General features: G+C 56.2%; 1 protein-coding gene across 2 annotated transcripts in view; it reads left to right on the top strand.

Moving 5' to 3' along the window:
- IQSEC3 (IQ motif and Sec7 domain ArfGEF 3) overlaps window positions 1-17722 on the top strand; it is a 28510-nt gene extending 10788 nt beyond the window's left edge. Inside the window, exons 3-11 of one of the 2 annotated variants that reach the window (XM_058655833.1) lie at window positions 2653-2775; window positions 3061-3227; window positions 6618-6757; window positions 7915-8040; window positions 9069-9168; window positions 9339-9500; window positions 11451-11543; window positions 13720-13769; window positions 16822-17722. In XM_058655833.1, the coding sequence (XP_058511816.1) occupies window positions 2653-2775; window positions 3061-3227; window positions 6618-6757; window positions 7915-8040; window positions 9069-9168; window positions 9339-9500; window positions 11451-11543; window positions 13720-13769; window positions 16822-17289 (1429 nt within the window). In that variant the 3' untranslated portion in view covers window positions 17290-17722. Of the gene's footprint in view, window positions 1-2652; window positions 2776-3060; window positions 3228-6617; window positions 6758-7914; window positions 8041-9068; window positions 9169-9338; window positions 9501-11450; window positions 11544-13719; window positions 13770-13852; window positions 14007-16821 lie in introns of those variants that run through there. The other variant, XM_058655834.1, reaches the window with a different exon arrangement.
- The last annotated feature ends 6850 nt before the right edge of the window (window positions 17723-24572 follow it).

The following is a 24572-nucleotide window of genomic DNA, read 5'->3' as shown; positions in this document are numbered from 1 at the left end:
TCATTCTGGCAAGGAATGAGTGGGGAATTTGGTCAGGTGAAACATCGACCAAGTCCAGCACACACTAGGGAAGCAGAGAGAGAAAGAGCCGCCCTCTTCCAAATGAGCTCTTGGGCTAATGGGGAGACCAAGCAAGGTAAGCCTGTCTAGCATACAGTGGAGATGTAGGATGACTCCCAAAGGGCTCCTTAGCCAAACCTGCAAGGCTGAGATGGGCAACAGCAAAAAGGCCAGCATGTGCCCAGTGTTCAGGCCTGGGGGCAAAACGTGAAGGGGGTAGGCAGCCTATGCTTCATCAAGTGGGAGAAGCTGGGAAACCCACCAGAATTGGCTTGCTCTGTGGAGGATGAACTTGACCTCCACATCAGGGAAGCCCCTGAAGGCGAGCATAAGCCAGGCAGTGGGCCAGGGGCCCTTTGAGGGTCCTAGAGGAGCTCTCTGGATGGTGGGGTGGAGTAGAGAAGCTGGTTAGGAGGCTGCTGCCAGAGCAGAACTAATAGAACAAACAAGGTCGTGAACCACAGCTGTGGCCACGGCAAAGACAGCAGCAGGCAGAGCCCAGAGGCTGTGATAACAGTGGGAGGGAGCCAGGGCCCCAGCTAATGAGAACTGGGGACACTGGGTCTCTGTGTAACAGACATGCTGTGTGGGTGTCACCTCTGCCCAGAGCCAATGCATGTAGTTCTAGTCTAAGAGGAAGGGAGATGTGGGCTTTGGGGATGAAGAATATATCAAGCCTATCATTGTACAATATTTACTCAGGCAAGTTAAGTAGGTACAGCCCAATTTGCCTGCAAGAGGTGCTGGCACAACCCAAGAGCTTGGGAACCTTACGTAATGGCTCGCAGCCACATCACAGCACCCTTGGCACCTTCTGCCAGCCAGCTTCTGCTCAGGAGCCCAGAGCTCATGGTACACACTAGCCCTCCACACTCAGTGGCACCACAGCCCGGAGCTGCCTTTTGCATATCATGGAAAGCAAACAGATAGAAACATTATCTAGCAGGTAATCCAAGATTAGTGAATGTGAACTGTGGCATTTAGAGCCTTGGGAATGGGTGAGGTCACTTAGAGAGCTGGAGGGAGGGGGAAGGTCTGAGCTGCCCCGAGTCAGAGCTCAGGCAGAGGGGGCCATGGTGATGTGGGGTATTTTGAACGAGGGCCCTTCCACTGAGGAAGTGAGCTTAGAAGGGAGCGATCAGTCCCATTGACAGTGCTGAGGGAATCTTGGGAGGTCATCCAACCTGACAATGTGGCAGTCAATGGCAGCCTTAACATGGGACCTTCCTGCGGTGTGGTGGAGCAGTAGGTGTCTGGCTGGAGCAGGCTACCGTGTGAATGGAAATGAGGCCTTGGGGACAAGCCCCAGGAAGACAGACTTCAGATGGTGGTGGCTAGAGAGCCATAAGGGCTCAAGGCAGGCTTTTAACTTGTAAAGTTAAAGAAGATAACAGCCTCCAGGGGCCATGCCCCTCCCACTCAGTTCAGCCCCTGGTGTTCATATTATAAGAATCCCCCTGGAAAGCAAGGAAAGAATGTGGGTTCCCAGGTCCCCCTCCACCCCGCCCCAGTATTCTGAGGTGGGCTCCAGGGATCCACATTTCAGTAACCTGCCTTAGACCTCGGGCTCCTGGGCCCAGGTCTGCCCCGGGTAGCCCCCTTGCCGTAGACTGTGGGTGCTGATCTCAATAAGGCTGGCAGTCCGTCCCACCTAGGCTACGCCTCAGGGTGAGCCAGTGCATGAGTGAGCGAGAACTGGCGGGCTGCTGCTAAGTGAAGTGCTGGAAACTGGGCCACCGCGCTTGGCTGAGCAAGTCCGCCCTCGCCAGCTGCTGCCTCCCGGGTGCCCCACCACTGTGGTCCGAGGAAGGAGAAAGCCAGAGGCCAGGACCGTGGAGTCAGGAGCCCACAGGAGCTGAAGTGATGGCAGTGGGTCCTGGGGATCAGTCAAGCACCAGGCCAGAGAGGCCACCGGCCAGGCAGGACCTTCCGGGGAACCAGACCTGGAAGTCAGAGGAAGAGCCTGGAGTGAAAGGATACAGTGTGTGCCCTCCCTATGCCACACCCACTCCCCAGCCACCTGCTCTTTGCCCATTCCCACCCACCCTCTGTTCCACACCTGGCACCCACCCTGTCTCCCAGGTCTTCTTATCTCCTTATATCTCTCTCTCTCCTCCCCATTTTTCCTAACCCCATTTGTTTTCCTATTTCCTCCCTTCCTCCAACCCCTCTCTCTTTTCACTATTTCTGTCACTCTCTCCCTCCTTTTCTCTTTGTCCTCCTTTGCCTCTTTGTCTCTCTCCTCCTGTGTCTTCTCCCTGCCTACATCACCCTCCTCCACCCCACAATGGCTGACAGCCCCTTAACTGGTTCCTTCTCCAGGAACTATGCCCCAGTCACCAACAGGTGTCTCAAGCACCAGCCGCAGCCTGCATCACTGTGGCCGCAGCTGACTCTGTGGCCTTGCAGTGGCCTGGGGCTTTCGGTGTGGTGATAAAACACATGCATCCCCTTGAACAAGGTCGCCTCCTGGCCAGTGACAGGGATAGAGTGCCTCCCGTAGGCCCTCTCCCAGGGGTACCCTGTGGCTAGCCAGTGGGAAGAAGGGACTGCAGATGCCCCCTGGTGACCCTTCCTCACACCTGTCCCCAGCTGCGTAGTGGACGAGATGGACTTCTCCAGCATGGAGCTGGACGAGGCCCTGCGGAAGTTCCAGGCTCACATCCGTGTGCAAGGAGAGGCCCAGAAGGTGGAGCGGCTCATCGAGGCCTTCAGGTAAGGCCTCTCTCCTGGGCCCACGCTGGGAGGTGCTGGGGAGACAACCCCTCTGAGACAAGCAGAGAACAAAAGGACCGGAGTACCCAGAGCTTCCTCGTCACCCTCACATCTTCACAGAGCATCCATGCAAGGTGGAGCCCCAGGGAGGGCAGAGGGCAGAGGGCCAGGGCACAGAGCAGGGAGTTGGGATGCCCCCTCCCCGGCCACACAGCCCCAACTCTGGCTACCTGGCTTGGGGTGGGACGAGGGCTCACCGTCTTCTCTCTACGTGTGTCTCCTCAGCCAGCGCTACTGCATGTGCAACCCCGAGGTGGTGCAGCAGTTCCACAACCCTGACACCATCTTCATCCTGGCCTTTGCCATCATCCTCCTCAACACCGATATGTACAGCCCCAACATCAAGCCCGACCGTAAGATGATGCTAGAGGACTTCATCCGGAACCTGCGAGGTGAGGAGGCCAACCATCCTCACCCCTACCTTATATCCCTCCTTGGTCACCACACCTGGGACCTAATTGCCCTGTGTGTGCGCCAGGGAGTTTGAGCATTTAAAAACGTAAGGCCATACACACATCACTTCATGCAGTGGAGCCATTCCCCAAGCTCAACCAAGAAGTGAGCGGCGGTCCCTCTGCTCTCTTCCGCAGAGCACCACCAGATGCAGCCTTTGCAATTGGTCTCTGATCACAGCTAATACGTGCTTCAGCTGCTTCCCTCCATCTATTGCTTTGGTTTACTAGTGTCTGATACACACGAGGGCACTTCAAAAATAAAAAGCTTTGTGGAAAATGACAGTGTAAGATCAGTTTTGCTGCAAAAATAGTTTTCAATCTTTATAGACATATCCATGAACTTTAAAAAAAAATGATCTCTGAATGGCAGAATGACAGAAAGAGAAATCTTCAACCCTGATCGACTATGTAAACATCATCTAAAATTTTTTAAAAGTTAAATAGAATTTAAAAGAAAGAAATCTTTGATCTACTCTTTCACTTCCCAAATGATTGCAGCAGCCAGACTGAAGCCAGGAGCCAGGAATTCTGTCTGGGTCTCCCACGTGGGTGGCAGGGGCCCAAGCACTCGGGCCGTCCTCTGCTGCTTTCCCAGGTGTATTAGCAGGGAGCTGGATCAGAAACAGAGCAGGCATTCCGTGACGGGATGCCTGCATCACAAGCAGTGGCTTACTTTGCTTCACCAGGACACCAACCACCTTTCACTTTTTGAAGACCCTTGGGATATGGCCTTAAGTATTTCTTGTATATGCTGCTCTCATTCTGTTTTGTTTTGTCGTCATCATTACCTATTAACACTCCATTCTAGAACATAAAGCTTCAGCTCTTTTCCGTGCGTCTCCCCACAGCTATCCACTAAGATGTGTGGTTGGAGCCAGGGAAGCTCCGTCCACAGCTGAGTCCCCAAGCACATGGTAATCACACTTCCTTCCTATTCCTGTTTCCCAGGGAATTAATATTTGTGCTCTCTTTCCATTGGCCTACCACTCTGTGTGCCCGCCACTAATTATCCCCACCATTCCCACCTTAAGTATCAACTTCCCTCCATCCTACAGGGGCTCTGTGTTCTTGCAACTGGGTCTCCTAGAGCCCCTGGTTCAGCTTCTGTCTACACAGGCAGCTGGGCAAGCCAGACAGCCGGTGTGTTTGTCAGCATCGTCCATATCACCCGAATACCCCAGGCAGCTTGTCTACATGAAGAATGGAGATTTACAGCCCAAGTCCTCAGCCTCTGGAGATGGTGGTCTGGCTGGCCAATGTCCATATGGTCTCTTGGAAAGCCACCAAGCCTCTGCCAAAGGCGTGCCAGAAGCTTTCCAACCCCTGAGATCATTGCAGAAGACACATTCCTGGCACTGCAGCTGTCATCCTGGGATCTTCCCCACCTCCCTCCTTCCAGAGTGGATTTCTTGGTTCCTGGATTTCAGGGTACCCCTCCTGGGCTTCCTGCCAGGGGAACGGCACATTCAAAGCAAACTGCTTGAGAACCTGGGTCCTGTGACCTTTTACTTTACTTTACTTTCTTTTACTTTACTTCTTCTGATGAGGAGTTTGCTGGGGGTAGAATTACAGACCAGAAGCCTGGCAGGGGTCACTTGGCCACTTTGGTTGCCTTCCCAGGGGCGTTATCAAGGAGGAAACAGGATTGGAAGTGGAGCAGTACCCATATGGGTGCCAGCTTTACCAGTGCGCCACCCCCAGATCTGGTTTTACTTCAGTTGTTTGAATTTCCTCTGGGCCAGCTTTGCCTCCTTCCTTGGATGAGGTCCAGACAGCCTCCTCCCACCTTTTCCACTCCTGCCAACGTATTTTTCATCTTCAGCAGTTCGCCCTTTTCTTCCTACATTCCTTATTCATAGTGGTTTATTCTTATCTTCTAGATGCAGCTCTTTGCTCTGTCTGTTTGAAGAGATGATGACATTTTTATGTTTGCATCTCTCCCTGCTTGCCTCTTTCTTCTGTATCCTTCTATTCTTCTCCATGTTACCAACTGTCTGAACACAGTTGGGGAAACGCGCTCACCCATTTGGTTGTAAACATGAGCCGCTAGAAGGCTGGATACAAGTGCTGTGGCCTGGGTACTCAGTCGTTGATGGCCGAGTTGTCCGTAAGGGTCTTGTGGTCAGGTTACTTCACTGGGGGCCCTGTGCTTCTTTGGTGCTTAACAAGAACAGCACCCAGTCTGTTGCCCACACAGTCTGATTCTGGCTTCTAGCATTCTTAGAGCCCCATAGGAGCCAGGTTTGGGAGGTCCCCCAATATGCAAGCACTCACTCTCCTCATCCCCACCTTGCCAACACAGACTCCCCCTGGCCAGTTATGGGGTTCTCAGTTCAAAGTTTCTGACTTACACAGTGAGGAGAGAATAAGGACTTCTAACCACTTTTTCACTATCTCCCACCTGTTTTCCTATTTTCATCCTCTCCCCTGCCCCCAGGGATGCTCACTGCCACCACCGCTAAGCCCCTGGGGTCTATAACATGTTGAGTGCCAGCCTGGCTTTCAGCTGCTTCTGCTTTGCATCCGCATGCTCATCTGTCCACTGCCCACGTCCCACGGTGCCATTCTGTCTTAAGCTGTTCTCTTTGTGGGTTGCCGCCTTCCCAAGAAATCCCATTTCCCAGAGTCATGCCAGCTGCCGTGCTTAGCCAGGGGCCTCTGAATGGTCACTCCTCCCTGCTCTTTTCGGGAGCCCCCAAGATGCTCTTTAGCTCATTTGTCTGAGTTGAACCATGATCCAACTTGGAAGCAGCAAAAACTAGACAGGGAGTTGTTCGTGGAAGGCACCAGATTCTCACCATAAATGGAAATGCTTGCCCAAGCTGTCGTAGTTGTAATCATTTTGCTTTCTTCTATAGGATGCTTCTAGTCATCAAAGAAAAAATGTGGGAAAGTGGAAGGGAGAAATATTTTATTTCCTCTGTTTTGCTTCCCTAAGAATGTTTGTTCCCATGTTGCTACGCAAGAGTATGTCAGAAAGTTGATGGACAAAATAGGCTTGAAAGATGCATTCATTTGGGGGAGGCGGGATTTGAAAGCCGTTCATACTATTTCATGGGGTGCATTTTGATGTACAAATGTTTTTAAATGTGTGCATATTTTTCTGCATATTATGTATTCTCTGTGAGCTGTTTGAAGCACCCTCCCATTCCCCACAGTGTTTTCCTGTTGCTAGGGTGTCCGCCTTCCTAGCAAGTAGCAGCAGAGGACACAGCGTCTCCTCCCTGCACCACGCTGTGGGGGCTCAAGCATGGCCCCAAGTCCTCAGGGACTCCTGCTGCGGGGAGGGGCACTTGCTCACTCCTCGCTCTCCCTTCACACTGGCAGGTGTGGATGACGGTGCTGACATCCCCAGGGAGCTGGTGGTGGGCATCTACGAAAGGATACAGCAGAAAGAGCTTAAGTCCAATGAAGATCATGTCACGTATGTCACCAAGGTGGAGAAGTCCATTGTGGGCATGAAGACAGTAAGTTCCCCCACCAAGGCGGGCCAGCTTCCTCTCCCACCTCCTGCCCTTCCTTTCCTCCCAGCCTTCCCTTTTTCATTCGGACCTGTGTTTCTGCTCTGCACACACCAAGTGGTTGCCAAATGCCTCCTGTATACTGGGCACCACCACCTGCCCTCCCTCCAAGCCCAGCTTCCATATCGTCTCTCAGCCTTCAACTGCTATAGCAGCTGAGGAGAGATGAGATATCAGGAAGGACTTCAGCCTGTGGCCTAGGGCTGAAGCCTCTGGGTGGCCAGACGGGAAGACTGTGGACCCTGCCCTGGCATGGGGGCTGGGGAGGCCTAAAAAGCAGAAGGCAGCCAATGGGCTCCACACTACCTGTTACCTGTCACAAGCAACGTGTGGCAAGTGTGCTTGGACTTGGAAAGTGAGCTGGTCCCCCAGGGCTCATGGACCCATACCCTCCCATCCCTAACACAGGCGGGTTCCCACAGGACCCTCCGCCCCTGAGGTTCACGGATCCAACACCCACCACACAGGTAGGCCACAGACCCAAGCCAGGCAATCCGGGTCCTGCCGGAGGCTAGATTTCTTTGTATCATCTGATGGTCTGAGATAGAAAGGCAGACAAGCAGTTCTGTCTCCCCCAAACAAGTTCACTCCCCTGAAGACACACAACTGCCATGGGTGGGCCAGGCTAAAGCCACCAGCAGAGTCTCCATCTGGGTCTTCTGTGTGAGTGGCAAGGACCCAACACTTGCCCCATCACTCCTGCCCCTTCAGGGTCCACAGGCACAGGGACATGTTGAAGCTGGGAACCCAGAACCCAATCCAGGTGTCTCCCGGTGGTTACAGGGACCCAAGCCATGTCTGTTTCATTCCAGGGTGCACATTGGCAGAGAGCTAGATCCAAAGTGCAGAAATGGGACCTAAACTAGGCCCATGGAGCCAACCATCCCCCTCACCCCCCGGAAATGATTTCACATTCCACATGCGTTTGTCTCTTCACTACCTCCAGTATAATGAAGCCCTCTGGTTGGTTCTGTCCTGTTCCCAAGAAGCAGATGAAGGGGAAAAGGTCCTCGGTTGGAAGGGCAAAGGGGGCAGGGGACAGAGTAGAAGCCGTGTCCCCTCCCCGCTCCGGTCCACTAGGCTGAGCTACGCCTCCCTCCCAGGTGCTGTCTGTGCCACACCGCCGCCTGGTCTGCTGCAGTCGCCTCTTTGAGGTGACCGACGTGAACAAGCTGCAGAAGCAGGCTGCGCATCAGAGAGAAGTCTTCCTCTTCAACGACCTGCTGGTGGTGAGTGCAGCTCCCAGGAGAGAGCTCAGCCTGCTGGCTTCCCCCAGCTGCCTCTGTTCCTGAGCAGCTCCTGTGGGCCTCGGCCAGCCTGGCCCTTCCTCCCCACGATCTCCTCCCGGCTTGGCTCAGGTCTCAAATCAAACATCACCTCCCAGAGGGCCCTCCCTGCCCACTGAGCAAGGCCTCCTGGGCGGTCCCTTTCTCCTCTGACCCTGTTTTCATCTGCTTCAAGTCCCTTGCACGACGCCAGAGGCAGCCTGTGCATCACTTCCAGCTCCCGATCAGTGCAGCGATGGATGCATGGTAGTCCTCTGACGTCACCACAGAACCACCTGAGGGGCGAGGCTCAGCCCAGCTCACTGACACGCTCATACCCACTCACTGAGGGGCAAGGCTCAGCCCAGCTCGCTGTCACACTCACACCCACTCACTGAGGGGCGAGGCTCAGTCCAGCTCCCTGACACACTATAAAAGATATAGATAGATAGATAGATAGATAGAAGATAGATAGATCTTTTTTTATATGAACCTGAGATAGAATGAATCAGATCACAGAGATGAGGCTAGCCGATCTACTGTCTTCCTTACCAAATGCTGCAATAGCCAAGCTGGCTGGTTCAAGAGCTTGGGCCAGGTTCAAGTGGAAGCCAGAGCTCTTCCAGGTTGAGGATGCAGGCGCCCAAGCACTTGAACCATCCTAAGCTACTTTCCAAGGCCATCAGGCAGGGAGCTGAATTGGAAGTGGAGCAGCTGGGATTTGAACTAGTGACCTTATGGGATACTGGCACTGCAGGCAGAGGATTAGCTTTCCTACCGCCATGTCAGTTGCCAGTGAGTGCTTTTCATTCCATTTGTTTATAAGCTGTTTTAAGTATCTTCACATGTGGGTGGGCAGAAGGATGTGTGTGTGTGTGTGTGTGCAGAAACACCTTTGTATGTCCCTACATGTCTTTTGGGGTTCCTGCATCCATGTGTACATACACGTATTGGCATGAATATGTACCCGTTTGTCACCATCTCTCGGACAGATACTCAAACTCTGCCCCAAGAAAAAGAGCTCCTCCACGTACACTTTCTGCAAGGCAGTCGGCCTACTGGGCGTGCAGTTTCACCTGTTTGAGAACGAGTGTAAGTCCTCGAGAGTGAATGAGTGACCCCAAGGCTTGGCAGGCTGTGGCTGGGGGAAGCAGGGAGGGAGGCTGGGAGGTGACGGTGGTGGAGGGGCAGGTACCCCTGTCCACTTTCACCTGGCCTCAGTCCTGATTCACTAGGGGGGGACCCGGGGTCTTGGCTTCTAGATTATTCTCATGGCATCACCCTGGTGACCCCACTGTCGGGCTCAGAGAAGAAACAGATGCTGCATTTCTGTGCCCTGGGTTCCGATGAGATGCAGAAGTTCGTGGAGGACCTGAAGGAGTCCATTGCCGAGGTGACGGAGCTGGAGCAGGTCCGGATAGAGTGTAAGGGAACATGGTACCCCCAGGCACCCCCTCTGCAGCGGGGCAGGGGTCCCCCGAGGGCTCTGGGTAGTTAAGCAGACAAGGGGATCGGTGGATTGAGAAGAAAGGGGGGGATGAAGCCGGGGCAGCCTGCTCTTCTGGGGACCCTTGTGGCTTCTCCAAGTATTCCATGAGGCCACACTGCTTTTCACCTGCTCAGCATTAGTGAGGCACACATGTGGGTGCAGCTCACCTGGCACTGGGGTGCATGCAGGTCCTTAGATATCCAGGCAAACTCAGCCTTGCCCTTGGGCCTGTGCAAGCACTGTCCTTTGTTCACTGAGAGCCCCACCCTCCATTTTATTTCCTGATTGTGCTGTCCCTGTCCCTTCCAACGGGCCAGGCTATGTCTGTCACTACCCTTCATTTTGGCACCATCTTTCTGTTCCTCTAGGGAATAAATGCAAAGATTCCCAACTGTCCAGATTCGGGCGTTTTAGTGAGTGGTGATGGCCCACCCAAGGAGCACAGCCTGAATTCCCAGATCTAAGAGTAAAATCAAAAGCAAGCAGATGAGGCTACAGGGCTCCCGCAAGGGCAGGACGTGTGCCTACTATCCTGTGCCATGCCTGTCAGCTTTCCTACTGTCCAGGGTGAGACAGCTTGTTTTGAAGGACCTGTCTACAGATCCATGGGAGCTGCTATCACAATTATTCCAGAACCTTCTCAAGGATCCACCTGGAAATGACTTGGCTTCTGTTGTAGTCAGGGTGTCATTGATGGCTCCCCACTGTCCTGTGGGAATCCCAAAACCCAGACTGCCCCCCGCACTGTAGCAGGAGGCAGAACAGGCGCTCACTTCCTTCCCCCAGTGACCAGGGAACAGCAGCTGTGAGAACCTATTCCATCAGGAGGTGGACTCTTCATTCTCTGCCTAGAGGACAGGGAGCCCAAAAGTAGGACTAGGGCTGGGCTCTTGGTCTTCAGACCCGAGAACAAGGGCAGGGTCATCATGAGGCACTGGCCAGGGAGGCAGGGAGCAGGGGAGATCAAGAGAGGGAAATCCCTCCTTCACGGAGCACCCACTGTGTACCAAAGCCTGCGCTGACTGCTAAGCCTGTCATTGAATGGCTGCCACTTTCCGTGACTGGAAAGTCAGAGTCCCAGATCACAAATCAGGAAGCTGAGACTGATGGAGCTCAAGGGAATGGGCCCAGCTCACACGGCCTACCACCAAGCAACAGGTGCATCCAGGGACCTGGAGCTCCTGGCTCATCAATATGGCGCTGATTTCTCAGCAGGTCCTAGAAGGAGCCACTGCAAAAAGGGGCAAGCCACAGCTCAAAGCCCCAGGGCAGGGACAGGGGGTGCAATTTGGAAGTTCGCATCCCTGGATCAGGCCCCCATGGGCGGTGACAGAGCAGTCCTTGCCACTGCAACAACACACAGGGTCATTCTCCAGTGCAGCGAGGGAGCCAAGCTGAGAGCTGAGGGAGATGTCCTGGGGCCTGGGGCACACCCTCCCTGGGAGGGCTTGGAGACTGGAACAGCCAGAGACAGACTCCACACCCCTCCTTGTGTGACCAAAGCTACTGTGCCATGTGCTTCTCGCACATCGTGATCAAAACTGGAAGGTGTGGAGGCCTTGCCCTACACCCGGATATACTCCTCCTCCTGCCAGCCTCTCAGGGCACCACTGTAGGCAACACGCCGGCATATAGTGTCACATGCAGGGGTTTTCAACCCTCCAACATCGCTAATGTCCATGCAGGTTTCATGGTCCCCACATGCAGGAGAAGGAACTGCAGATCTGAGCTGGGCTCTGTGAAGTGCTGGAGGCAGCTGTGTGGTGTAGCCCATAGCAGGAACGGGACAGGGGTGGGCCGTCCCAGCCTCCTCTGCCGCTCTCCTGCTCTGCAATGACTGAACCCAGGGTTTCTCTCTGGTCACCCTGGCCTCTCCCTTCCTCAGGGGAGCTGGAGAAGCAGCGAGGAGCAAAGACACTCTCCTTCAGGTCTGGGGAAGCCCAGGTGGACCCACAGTCAAAGCAAGGATCGCCTACAGGTGAGCCTGCACCTGGGACCTGGGGCTTGGCGTGGGACAGCTGCCTGCCGCTTCTGTGGCTACTTCTTTCTGCTGAGGAGCTCCAGGCTTCCTTTCTTTGCTTTTTCATTTTTTCTTTTTCTACCATCTGAGAGGGCAGAAAGGAGGGAATTCTCCATCCACTGGCTCACTCCCACCCACAAATGTCTGGCGCTCCAGGTCAGAAGCCAGAAGACAGGAACTCTGTCCATGCTTCCCACATGGGTGTTAGGAATCCCAACGACCTGGGCCATCCTTGCTGCCTGCCAAGGCCACACACTAGCAGGAAGCTGGAGTCAGGAGCCTGAGCCAGGAATTGAACCCTGATCCTCCAGCTTGGGACATGGGTGTCTTAAACGGCCTCTGAACTAGGCCAGGTGCCTACCCCTTTACTTCCTTTGTGTTGTTCATGGGCATCAATGGTGGAAGAGAGGAGGGAGGTTAGAAACAGGTACATTTTGCCAGTTGCACCAGCATTCCTGGTGTGAGCCTGTGTGAAATGTCTCCATTTACCCCCTAAAGAAACAGGCCAAGACACCCTGACGTGCTGGCTTCAGGCAGGAGCATGGTGCCAGAAGGACCTGAGATGTCTGCTCTGCCCTGCCCTGCCCTTGACAATCCTTTCCCCAGGAGCACTCTCTAACACCAGGTCCCCCAGGGCTGCCCTCCCCAAGTTCAGATGAGCCCCCAAACTCAGTTTCTCAGACGAGGGAGTAGATCACTGCAGACCGGGAAGGTCAGCCCCGGACTTTGCGTCTCCCTGGCCACTCTGCCGACTGCCCACTGCCCCACCTGCTGGTCTCCACCAGCCTCAAAGGAGAAGGAGAGATGGGGCAAGAAAGCCACCCAGGACTGTTAGCTCGTGGAGTCACCCAGTCACATCTCACCGTGCTGTAGAAACGTGGGAAAGCCAGGGTCACCGCAAGACGCCAACTTGAGCTGAGTAGTTCCAGAAGGATCCCCCGGCCTGAAATTCTCTGCAGAGGACCCTGACATCAGGCGTGGGGCAGACAGCGGCCCAGAGATGGTGCCAGCTGAGACACACAGGGCCATTTTCTTTTTTTCTTTTCTTTTTTTTATTTGTTTATTTTTATTTAAAAAGCAGAGTTATCTAGAAAGAAGGAGAAAGGGAGAAAGAAAGATCTTCCATCAGTTGGTTCATTCTCTAAGTGGCCATTACAGCCAGAGCTGTGCTGGTCCAAAGCCAGAAACCAGAAGCTTCCACTGTGTCACCCACATGGGTGCCAGGGTCCAAATGCTTAGACCATCCCCGCTGCCTTCCCAGGCACATTAGCAGGGAGCTGAATAGGAAGGGGAGCAGCCAGAACTTGAACCAATGCCAACATGGAGTGCCAGTGCCACAGGCAACGGCTTAGCCTCATGTGCCATGGTGTCAGACCCACGACCCATATTCTAAGCAATCCAAAGCCTTCTATGCCAGGCAGGAATTCTTGGTGTAGGGACGTCTTCCCAGACCCAGAGGGCAATCACCTGCCACAGGTGCCCATAGTCCCAACCTTCCCTGATGTCCCTTTATTTCTATACCTGGGGTGCCTGGGGCGAAGCTGCTTTTCACAGCTGCCGAAGCCCCGCAGCCAATCCCCAGCATTCCCAGGCTACTCTTGCAGGAAGCCACAGCCTGGTCAGGCTGGCCTGTGCTCGGAGCCTGCACATCCTCCCACAGGTGGGATGTTTTGAGCCAGGCTCTCTCGTGGGCACCTGAACAACATCAGGGGAACTCAGGCATGAAAAAAAAAAAAAAAAACAGGAAGCATCTGCGCGGTGTGGGGGTGGATGCTAGGACCAACTTAGCCAGGGAGAGCCCAGCAGGGTGTCCCTGCTGTCACTCCAGGCCAGTCAGAAGGCCCTGGCAAGCCCTGGCAGAGCCTTTGTCAGCTCTTCTATGTGATGCTGCAGTGGATTGCGGTGCAGTCGCCGGGGTAGGAGGCTGCCCATGAGCCCTTCCTCCACCACCCCGGCCACCTTGCAGTCCACAAAGGGAACCCTTGCTGGAGACCCAGAGAGCGGCAGTATTATACCCCAGGTTGCATGACAACAAAGGAGGTCTCGCTGTCCAAGCTGGCAAGGCTGTGAGGGAGGGTGGCAGGGCTGCCCACGGGCTGGTGGAGAATGAGCACTGTGCTCTTTGCATTCAAAGCCAAGAGGGAAGCGGCTCCGGGGGAGAAGCCGGCAGAGAGCACCGTGGAGGTAAGTGGAGGCCTGGTCGGCCAGGTGAGTGCTCCCAGCCCACTCGACCCTCTTCTCATCATCTCTATTGTTTCTCTTCTCAGGTATTAATCAATGCCTCCCCAGCCCGACTCACCATTTTACCAATTTCAAGAGACACAATTAACACTTACTGCTAGCATGAGTCTTGCCACCGCTCCAGTGCCCAGTCCAGTTGCAAGCACTCTACCCCCTCACCTCACCCCTGAGCCTGCTGCCCTCTGGGACTCCGCTCCCACTGTGACATCACAGGGTCAGGATGGCGAGGGGGGCCTGTGAAGCCCATGTGGCCACACACCCCCCCACACACACACACACCCACACACAGTGCTCCCCAGTACTTGTTAATTCACAGAATACCATAGCCCTTCTTCAAGTCACCCCATCTCAGAGTTACCCCTCAAATCAAGTCCCCAGGTGGGCACACGCTGCACTTTTGGGCATGTCTCCAGGAAGTTGGAGACTTGAGAGTGCGGATACAGGAGCAGACAGGCCTCTGGACCGGGAGGTGTGCTGGTGGGGAGGAGGAAGTAAGAGCTCTCTTGAGGGCTTCTGTGCCAATTGCTGCTGCATCGGAACACATTCATGTTGGAGAGACAGGGTGCCCATCCCAAGCCACACTGAAGGCTTCCGGGTGGCAGTGGGGATGGCCAGCCCCCCCACCGGCCCCCAGGGGTCCCCCCACCTCAGCAGAACCTCGTGTACCCCTGTGAACGCTACCCCCTGCTCTTTCCTGGCCAGGTGTGGGTGGTGGGTGCACCAGCTACTCACACAGAGGTGCTTCAAGCTGGAGCCCCCCACCCCATATAGGTATCCCCGGGAAGAAGCAGCACCTCCCCTACCCCCCACCACAGTCTAAACCCTGGGAAGCAGCAGGAAGCCCCATCCCAGGGCAGGAGGAGCTCTGCTTCTCTCTCCCCATGCCCCACACAGCCGTGTTTGGAGGAGGCACCTTGACACAGAGGAGCTTCCTGCCCCAGCAGCTGACCGGCCCCCCCCAGGGTGGGTATTCCAGCCCTGCCCCCTCCCCATCCTCCCACCGCTGTCTGCCTCCACTGCCCATGCTCTAGCCTTGCAGTAAACGCGCCAAGTTGCCAGCTGTCCAGCTTGTTCTGCCCACCCTGCCCATGCCTCGGCCTGGGCTGCCCATCCTCCCACCCCTGCCCCAAAGGCCCTTGTGACTCTCTACAAGGCTGCCACCCCTCAGCTAGCTCCAGGCCCACAGGGTCCCTGCTCGCCCACCCCTGGGCCTCCCAGCTGGACCTGAGCTCCCTCGGCCTCTGCCCTCTCTTCATTATTGCCTGGCCACACCCCTCTGGCAGGTGCTTCTCCATCTTCTCTAAGCTGTTGTGCCCATGTCCCATCTCCTCTCTTTCTCTCTCTTTTTCTCTCCCTTTCCTTCATGAACAGGGAGTTGAAAAGGGAGTTCGAATGAGAGGCATTTGCTGGCCCTTCCTGCTAGCCACTTACCGATCTTGGGAAACAAATGGTCCATGTGAGGGGTGGGGCCTGCAGGTGCAGGGAGGGTCGGGGAGGGGCTGGGAAGTGCTACAAAGATGTAGGACAAGACAGAGAGCCTGGACCACGGGAAGGAGGAGTAGGACAGCTCGGGCATCCCTGGGCCCAGCAGCCAGGCTGTGCCTAGAGAGGGAAGTCAATGGGGCACAAGCCTGGCCTGCTGCCTCCTGGGGAAGAACCAAGGATGCCAGCAGGTGAGCAGTGGAGTCTCACCCCCTGTAGCAGTGGCCACAGAGGTCTGCCCAGTGGGGACCACAGAGGGCAACCCTAGGCAGATATGGCCCCCAGCCTGCTCCCTGGCCTTCTGTGTGTGTGTGTGCGCACGCGCACATGCACACGCATGTGTGCTCTGTGATGGAAAGACAGCCAGGGGCTCTGTGGACTCTGCCTTTGCTTAGGAAGCTTCAGCCCTAGGGAATGCTGCTGAGCCTGGAGGCTGAGAAGGAAGGACAAAGCCCACAGGTGCTGTCCACAGCTGTGGGTGGCTTGTGACTGTCACGGGATAGATGAGGCCACAGGAAGCCTTGAGAGGGGCACAGCCTAGCCAGTCCCCAAGTCTGGAGATCACTTTGGACTGGGTCATCCTGGTCCATTTCCCCAGGTGCTCTGAGCAACCAGCGCCAGGTGGCCCAGACAGTCCTTGATGAGGAGCAATCTGCAAGAAGCAAGTATCTGGCAGATTGCAATATGCCCTAGACACAGTGCTGGGAGCTGGGAATTGAGGGAGGGAAAGGGGCAAAAAATCAAATCCTGCACCTTCGAGGGTGTCCATCCTTCCTGTCTGCCCACTGCTGGCCCAAGTAGGCCAACCTGATTGGCTCTGACCCATCTGAGGGGAGGACACACAGCTCGGTCTCGGCCATTCCCTCCTGCTGCACCCCAGGAGACAAACTAGGGCCCTCTCTGCTGACTGAACCAGGACCCAGCTTGGGTGAGAGAGGCAGCTAGGGCCCTGACTCTGCCCCCCGACTCTCTGGGCTGCTATAAAATGCACAGGTCTGGCCTTGGGTTCAACCCAGAGGATGAACTGAGTAGGTCCTGGTCTTTGGGGTCCCTGGTCTTCTGAGGTTCGGATGCCTTTGTGATGGCAGCTGGGACCATGAGGCTTCCAGATTAACAAAGCTGGCTTTGAAAGGCTCAAAAATGCACAATTGTCCCTGTGTCCACACTGCCCCTCCCCACCCCCATTCCCCAGCTAGCTGGCGGAAAGGGGCAGGCCCAGTAATCCGGTTCCCAAGCTACAGTTCAGTGAGAATGAAGCAGGGAAAGTTTCACTGCAAGTCCAGACTGCTGAGCTGTGTGGAGGCCTGTTCCACAGATGAGGAGGCTGTCAGAACCCAGTTTCACTCTGGGTGGATGGTCAGGGAGAGAGGATCCCAGCAGGGGCTCTAACACCTGGTGGGCAGAAGGAGCCGGGAGATGGAGGGAGGCAGAGGGAGGCTTAGGGTAGCCAGAGTCGGCAGCTTGGGAAGTAGTCTTGTAACATTTCATGCTTCTCTGGCTGTTTCTAAACTAGGTGTCAATTCACAACAGGCTTCAATCGTCCCAGCACAGCTCCGGGCTGGGGGTCGAGAGGGGCGCACCGGGGCCACCACAGCCAGACCTGCAGCCTAGCCCCGCCAGAGAGCAGCCCCCGCCACCCACACCACTGATGCTGCCACTGCCGCCACCACCGCCCACTCCCCCAGGCACCCTGGTGCAGTGCCAGCAAATCGTCAAGGTCATTGTCCTGGACAAACCCTGCTTGGCCCGCATGGAGCCCCTGCTGAGCCAGGCCCTCTCCTGCTACACCTCGTCCTCCTCCGACTCCTGTGGTGGTGGCTCCACACCCCTGGGCGGCTCAGGATCCCCGGTCAAGGTCATCCACCAGCCTCCGCTGCCCCCGCCCCCACCGCCCTACAACCACCCTCACCAGTTCTGCCCACCTGGCAGCTCGCTGCTACACCGGCGCCGCTACTCCAGTGGCTCCAGGAGCCTGGTGTAGACCCTGGTCCAGACTGCGGGTTGTTCTAGGAAAGCCAGGGAGAGAGAGGAGAGGATGGGCAGGGCATCTGTTGCCCCTCCATACCCGGGCACCACGCATTCCGGAGGCACCACATGTTCTGGATCACTGATCACTGTTGTTTTTTTGGGAAAAAGAACCCCACCCCCACCCATCCCCAGCCCTGGTTTTGTCTGGTCTCACTGTCCTTCTCTTACACAGCTCAATGCACACACACACACACACCAGTTCACATTCCTGGGCTCTACACAGCCAGACAGGACACAGCCTCCTCGTGCTCTCCCCCTTGGACTATGGATCGAGGAGGAGTAAGGTTTTGTATCCTCCGTACCCAGCAGCCGCAGGCTAGTGGGCAGGAGCAGGGAGCCTGGTGGCCCAGCAGCAGTGCGCAGCGTGGGCAGGGCAGGCATGGCTGAGCCCCACCAGCAGCTGCACCTTCACCTGTCCCAGGAGGAGGGGCCAGTCCAGTCTTAGGACACACTCTCCTGCAGGGCATCTTTTCCTCCCCCCACCTCTCATCCCTGTTTCTTCTCCTGACTTCTCAGGAGCTGCCCGCCAGATCCCAGGAAAACCTTTGAGAAGGGGAGAGGGTTGGAGAGAGTGCTAGTCTCTGTGTGGTCCCTTTCCGGGGTTCCTGGCCCCAGAAACCACGCCCAGCCCATGTCAGGAGCACGCAGGGGAGCCAGGCTTACGCCGGGCTGCCCACTGTGGAGCAGAAACTGGGGATGGGAAGAGCAACGGGCCCCGTGGAGGTGAGATTCTGCCTGGGCTGGGCCTCCTTTCCATGGCCCCCAGGAATGACCTGTGTGCGGACTTGGGTAGAGAAGCAGGACACTCTCTAAGGCACCTGCTTCTCCCCTACCGCCCCTTGAGTCTCCCTCCGTCTGGAAGGTCCCAAGAACCCCCACAGCAGAGGCCCCAGCACCCTCAAAACTGCAGTGTCTGGTAGGGTGGGGGATACATGCCCCCACACGGGGGCCAGATGAGGGGCAGCCACCCTCAAAGACCCCCATAAGCAGGACTGCTACCTGTGCCCAGCATGGGCCCCTCAGCAGGTCTAAACTCCCAGCACATGTGCCAGCAGCTGGCACTGGCTTCTCTTGCTAAGACTCCCCGCTTCTGCCCCGACTGGTAAGGCCCCTTGAGGGCTGCAGTGAAGATCGCCCTAGTCCAAAGCAGATAATGCTTCCCCCAGTCCCTGCCCGCCCCCAGCCCCCAGCACCCTGGGCCACATACGTAGGAGGCACAGATAACTCCCAGAGGTTCCAGATGACCTAGTTCTGTGTGTGTATGTCTGTATGGTCACCCAGACGTCAGTATGATGTCACCCTGCGGGTCTATTTCTGGCTCCGTCTCTGTCAGCCCAGTTTCCTTAACCTTCAGCCAATTTGCTGTCATGCCCCCATTCCCCCACCCCATCTGGCCCTCCCTGCCCTGGTTCTCCTCGCTGACCCCTTTGGGGTCTTGTCTGTCACAGGGAGATGCTGGTGATAAGCAGGAACAGAGCATCCTACAGATGGGGCAGAGAGGGGCAGGAGGCAATACGGGCCAGGGAGAAAGGCGAGGTGTGGGGTAGGAGGAAATGAGTAGAAGGAATTGCATACAGGACTGAAAGTCCTGCAGAGGGAGGGACCCATTTCAGCGAGCCCAGGACCTCATCAGTCAGCAGCCCTGCCTGCTTCAGGCTTACCGAGTGCCCATGTCCCACCTTGTCCCTCTCTGGTGAGGAACAGCACAAATCTTAGGGCGGACACACATGGGGGCCTCTTCCCCCGCCCTCTCTCAGCACCTGACCCTCAGAATCCTCAGTGCCCCATCCCCTAGGGAGAGACACACACACACACCTCTCCCAGGCCGCCACTGGCCATACGGGGAGCCCAGCAGGGTGCTGGGCAGCCTGGCATCCGCAGCTGCTCCCACACACTGTGCTGAAGATGGTGTCTGCTTCCCAGTGGCCTGAAAGGGGGATGTAGCTGACCTCCCAGCCGTCAGGGGAGCCCAGAGCCCCTACATGCCACCCTGCCCATCCATAGCCCACAGCGCTCTGCGCAGCCCAGTGGGTCCCTGCCTCTCGGCCCACCCCCCTCTGCTGACCACAGCTGTATTTGGGAGGGCCCAACAGAGGGTGCTCATGGACCCTCCAGCCACGGGGTGGAGTGGCCGAGGGGTGCTGATCAAATCCAAACCCCCCAGCCTTATTCTGGAATACCCCAGTCCTGCTCCCTCCCGGCCTAGCCATGTGGTCCAGCTCCAGAAGCAAGAGTGGGAGATGAAGTGAGCTTCTGCTGCCTGCCTTGAGCCCTGAAGGCCTTGCCCTGGCAGCCTGCCTGTCTGTCTATCTTCCTGTCTGTGTGTCTGTCCCCAAAGATGTTTGCTCCCACACACATGTACTGGCCCTGGACCTTTGATTCCTCACCCAACTGTGCCCCCCAGAGCCTGCAGGCTGTCTCTGATGCCCGAGGCGGCTTCCCAAACATCCATCCATCTATCTGTCTATCTGTCCATCCATCCCCTGTCTGCTGTACAGACCTCTTGCTGCTCTCTTCCCATACGCACCCCCTCCCCAAAGGAGAGAAGCCTCTTTAGGGGAAGATGGGGTGTCTGCCCCCAGCGACAAATCCAAATGGCAAATATTTTGTAACAAAATAGCCCAGAGGTATTTTATCTGTTCAATTCCTAGAGTTTTAGAGACTATATTGAATTATGTCACTTGAGCCAACTGTGTCCTGAGTGTCTTTCATGCCATCAGGGGAGGGGCTACCTGAGCCCAGAGCCTATCAGTGCTGAGCATACAGGAGACAGGTGGGCAGGTGCTTGCTACACTCCTCCAGCTGGAATGGCGTTATCCGTTGCCCTGGCAGGCACAGCTGCACCCTGAGTAGGAGCCTGTCTAACTAAGGTAGGCCTGGCTGTTGGTGGACAGAGCTGGCGGAGCAGCATCCCGAAATGGATCCCAAGTGAATCCTGCCCCATCCTCACCAACAGGCCCAGCGGCCTGCACACTGGCAGAAGCAGCCAGGAGAGACTTGCCAGCCAAGATGCCTGCTGGCAGCAGTGGAGCCCCTGCAGACCCCTCCAGGCTGTCTCCCTGATCAGTAGCCTCAGGCGATTTCTTCAGGGTCCCTCCCAAGGTGCTAAAAGGAATCTGCCAGCCCCTGCCCCCTAGCTGCAAAGGAGGGGTGAGGATGGGAGGGGAGCGTGGCTAAGAAAAGGCCTGGAGTCACACAGGGCAATTCAGCAGACTACCGCCCCCACACCAGGGCCCCTGCTGTGTGTGAGGTCTTCTGCTGGGGCAGCAGGGGCTGAGAGCATGCACTGCGGTGACGGTGACGGTGCAGGAGGGAGGATGAGAGACCCCAGGGCTGCGACAGGTGGCACTTTCTGCACTCACAGAAGCTAGCCGCACAGTGAGTGTCCGCAGCCAGGAGGCAGGCAGCTGGGCCTTCTAACAATCGTATATCATCAAGGGCCCTGCACCTGGCCAGGACACTGGGCATGGGACACCTGCACCAAGAGGTCCCACAGCCCTGCTGAGCAGAACTCACAGCATTGAGAACCCAAACACACACACACACACACAGGTCCCCTTGTACCCTGATCAAGGAAACGGGGAGGGATCATGACCTCCTCCTCTTCCCAGGAAATAAGAAATTCCAGAGGAAACTGGAGGTCAGCTAGGACCCATCCCATCCTGAGAATTCTCTGACCCAGGGAGCTGAAGACTGGCCCTGTCAGAGAACCCAGCTCCATCCAAGCCTGGGCAAGGGGCCTGGGACCAGGCCGCCTGCTGTCTGGATCCCTGGTGGGGAAGGATGTGAGGTAGTGGGTACTGCTTTCCAAACCTTCCAGTCTTGCAGTCGAGGGAGGAAGGCGTCCTGCAGGGGTCCAGGCCCCTGCCTGGGGACAGAGCTGGGGTCAGCACATCTCCCTTTGCTAAGGGGGGCATCAATGACCAAAGGCATTCACCGGGATATGCTGGGTTACAGCCAGGAGCAACGGGCCAGGTGGCAGCAGCTAATGAATGCTTGCCATGCACCAGGGCTCTGAACTTGGTGCAGGGGCTTCCCTGGGAATGAGGCGATGGAGGAGTGGGCCAGGGGAGAGGGTTAGGAGGCAGAAGAGGCAGGGCAGATTGCATCCTCACAGGATGTTCAGGGCAGGTCTCCACAAGGTGCGGGGCAGGTGTGAGAGTAGATGGACAGGTCAGGGCCACGTCGGCATCATTGCGGCATGGGACAAGCCAGCATTTTGAGGCAGGAGTCAGGGCAATCTGCCAATGGTGTGTGAATTTACTCACATGAAAAAAAAAAAAAAAACCTTTATGCAAGAAGTCTTGCAATCAGTCTTCTAGAAAACACGGGACAGTCTTCTAGAAAACACAGACCAAGCCAAGAAGAGGGTTGCAAGGACACAGCCAGGAAAGGGGTCGAGGAGGAAGCAGGTGGCAGAATAGACAGTGGTGGCAACACAGGGCCAAATTGCTGCCAGGCCTGCGGGCTGCACTCTGACTGCCTCCTTTCCTGGCTCCCCAAGCCTGATACGATGGTTACAAGGCCCCCTGGGCCTTGGGGTCAGCAGCTTTTCCCACACAAAGCTGCCACTGAACTGAATTGCAGTGCTCCACCCCGGGGGAACCCAGCCAGCGGCCAAAAGGAGGTGTCCTTCTTGGAGGAGGTGAGGCCCAGCTGCAGCCCACAGCTCCCCATCCCTAGAGAGCAGCCAGGCTCAGGGAAAGGCCCTGTTGGAAGCCTGGGAGCCCACAATCAGGAAAATTCCACTCTGGATATGGTTGGAGGGTGTGTACTGGGAGGGAGAACAGGAATGCGGCTATCCCCCACCCCCACCCCACCACCCTCCCTTACACCCCTCCCTAGGGACTCAGGCAGCTCAATTCCCCAGCTGGGTCCTGTGGCACCTGGGCAGTTCCTGCCCTGTCTTCCCCCAGGGCTGCGTGACTTTGGAACAACCACAGGAAAGGCAGGAGACCCCGCCCTCCCAGGAGTTTCCCACTTCCTGGACAGATCTGCCTTGTTCTCCCACTCTCCTTTCCTTTCCTTGGCAACCTGGGGCAGGGAGGAGGTGGGCAGCAGGCAGGGCCCAAGCGACATCTCGCCCTCACAGGGAGTCCCTGGGTCCCCTGGAAGCTCAGTTGGAGACTGTCAGTCGCTGGAGCTCTTTCCTTCTCATTCTCCCTCCCCTTCTTCCCACTATGGATAAAACAGTTAAAGGAAAAAAAGCCCAGAGGTAACCAGCGCAGGTAGCTTTGTACACAAGTTAACCATGCATTCAATAGCTCGATCTCATCTCGAATTCCAGAAAAAAGAAAGAACATTCCCAAACTCCTTTTTATAGACCTAGGATGACCATAAAAACAAAAACCAAAGCAAATAAGGACAATACAGCAAAAGGAAGATCAATTTTGTTTATGCAGATAAAGCAAAAATTCTAAACAAAATATTAACAAACTGGAGCTAGTATTGAATAACAACAACAACAAAGAAAAGATACACCATGACCAAGGGGAGTTTAGCCCAGGAATGAAAAGTTAGATACATATCAGGAATAGATGGATGTAATACAGTAAAGGAAGAAAAAAAAAAAGCAGTACAATCATCTCTATTAATAGAGACATTTTAAAAAAAGCAATCCATTAGATTAAACACTTATTCTTGACTTGGAATAAACTTTGCAGCCTAATACAGGGTTTCCACCTGAAAGAAAATTCCTATCTGCCTTTGCCCTCATATTTGGAATGTTGAGATTCTTGTTCAAATGGGGAAGGAGCACCCAGCAGTTCCCATCACCCCATGGAGGAACAAGAGGCTACATTCAGGGGAATCCAGCCGGCACGATTTTCAGCTCAGATGGCTCACATGAAAGGCCCAAAAGAAGTGACAGCCAGCAGAACTTTGGAAGGAACACACAGGGACAGCTTGGGGCCAGTCGGGACCCAGTGCACAGCTGGCTACCCAAGGTCTGGGTCCTGTCCCTCAGCAACAGGGCCGACTCCGGCGTTCCATGGAGGACAGACTATGGCCACACAGACGGTGGTTTCGCCCTCCCCCTCCTCCTCCCTCCTCCTCCCTGCAGGCTGGTCAAGGATTTGCCCCTTGCTAGGACCCACCCTGTCACTGCTAGTGTGGACCTTGGCAGGGTGCTTAGCTGCCCCACCACTGGCCTGGGCAGCCTGGAGAAACTGTTGTTGGAGGATAAAGCTTCCAGTCTGATTGCCTCAGATAGAGCAGGAGTCCCAGGAGCAAGCAGGGGGCTGGGCATGGGCCCTACAGGGGGCTGGGCATGGGCCCTGCAGGGGTGCTGGGCAGGGGCCCTGCAGGAGGAGTGGGCATGAACCCTGCAGGGGGGTTGGGTACAGGCCCTGCAGGGAGCTAGGATCCCCAGGATGGGCAGGGAGCACCCTCTCCCCTCCACCTGGGGCACCTCCTGTCCACCCTGGCCTTGCCTCCTTGGGACCTGCTGGTGTCAGACTGGACACAGAGGGTGCTGGAATGCAGGGGGACACGATACCACCTGCCAGGAGTGGTTCCCACCAGTTCCCTGCCCTCTTGTCCTCCCGCTGCACACATGATCACCCCAGCTCCGCTGCATCCACGGGTGGCTAACGCTAAGCTTTTCATCCCTGTCAGACCCAATCAGCCCTTGTGACTTCACCAAGCAGCTCAACCCGCAGGGAGGCCACGTGGGCTCGGTCATCAGGGAGCCGGGCACGTGAGCCTTACCTGCCCAGAGCGAGTGGGGGTGGAGAGAATGAGCCAGGACAAGGGAGGGCCTGGGTGGGGGGAATAAGGTGAGCAAGTGACAGCCTAGTCAGAAGGAGGAACGGGCTGGGACAAGAAGGGATGGGGGGCAGGGATGGGGGAGAGAGGGTGCTGAGGGGGAGGGGGAGGGGAGGCAGGGAGTTGTGGAGGGAGGGGCTCCCCTCTCTCCAGCATGCAGGGGCCACACGTGATGACTGCCAGCCCCCGCCCCTACCCCTCGGAAACCATAGGGCTGCTGTCAAGCACCCTCTGCAGCTCCACAGCCCACTCCAGACCACAGTGTCTGTTTGCTGTCTCTGGGCACGGGCAAGAGCAGAGGGCGCACCTGGCAGCATGCTTGTGACTCCAGCTCTGCCAAGGCTGCACGAGCTAAAGCCGCTCATGGCTTCATTCCTCAACATCCTCCCTCCCTGGGCCTCTCAGCGTTTTACTTGAGTGTCCTGGTGACAGACAGCTTTGGGAGCCGAGGGCCTACACGGGGGCTGCCCT

Source organism: Ochotona princeps, chromosome 27 (assembly GCF_030435755.1).
Source record: "Ochotona princeps isolate mOchPri1 chromosome 27, mOchPri1.hap1, whole genome shotgun sequence".
Classification (NCBI taxonomy): Eukaryota; Metazoa; Chordata; class Mammalia; order Lagomorpha; family Ochotonidae; genus Ochotona; species Ochotona princeps.
Note: the sequence above shows the minus strand (reverse complement) of the source record. Positions and strands in the feature narration are given on the sequence as shown.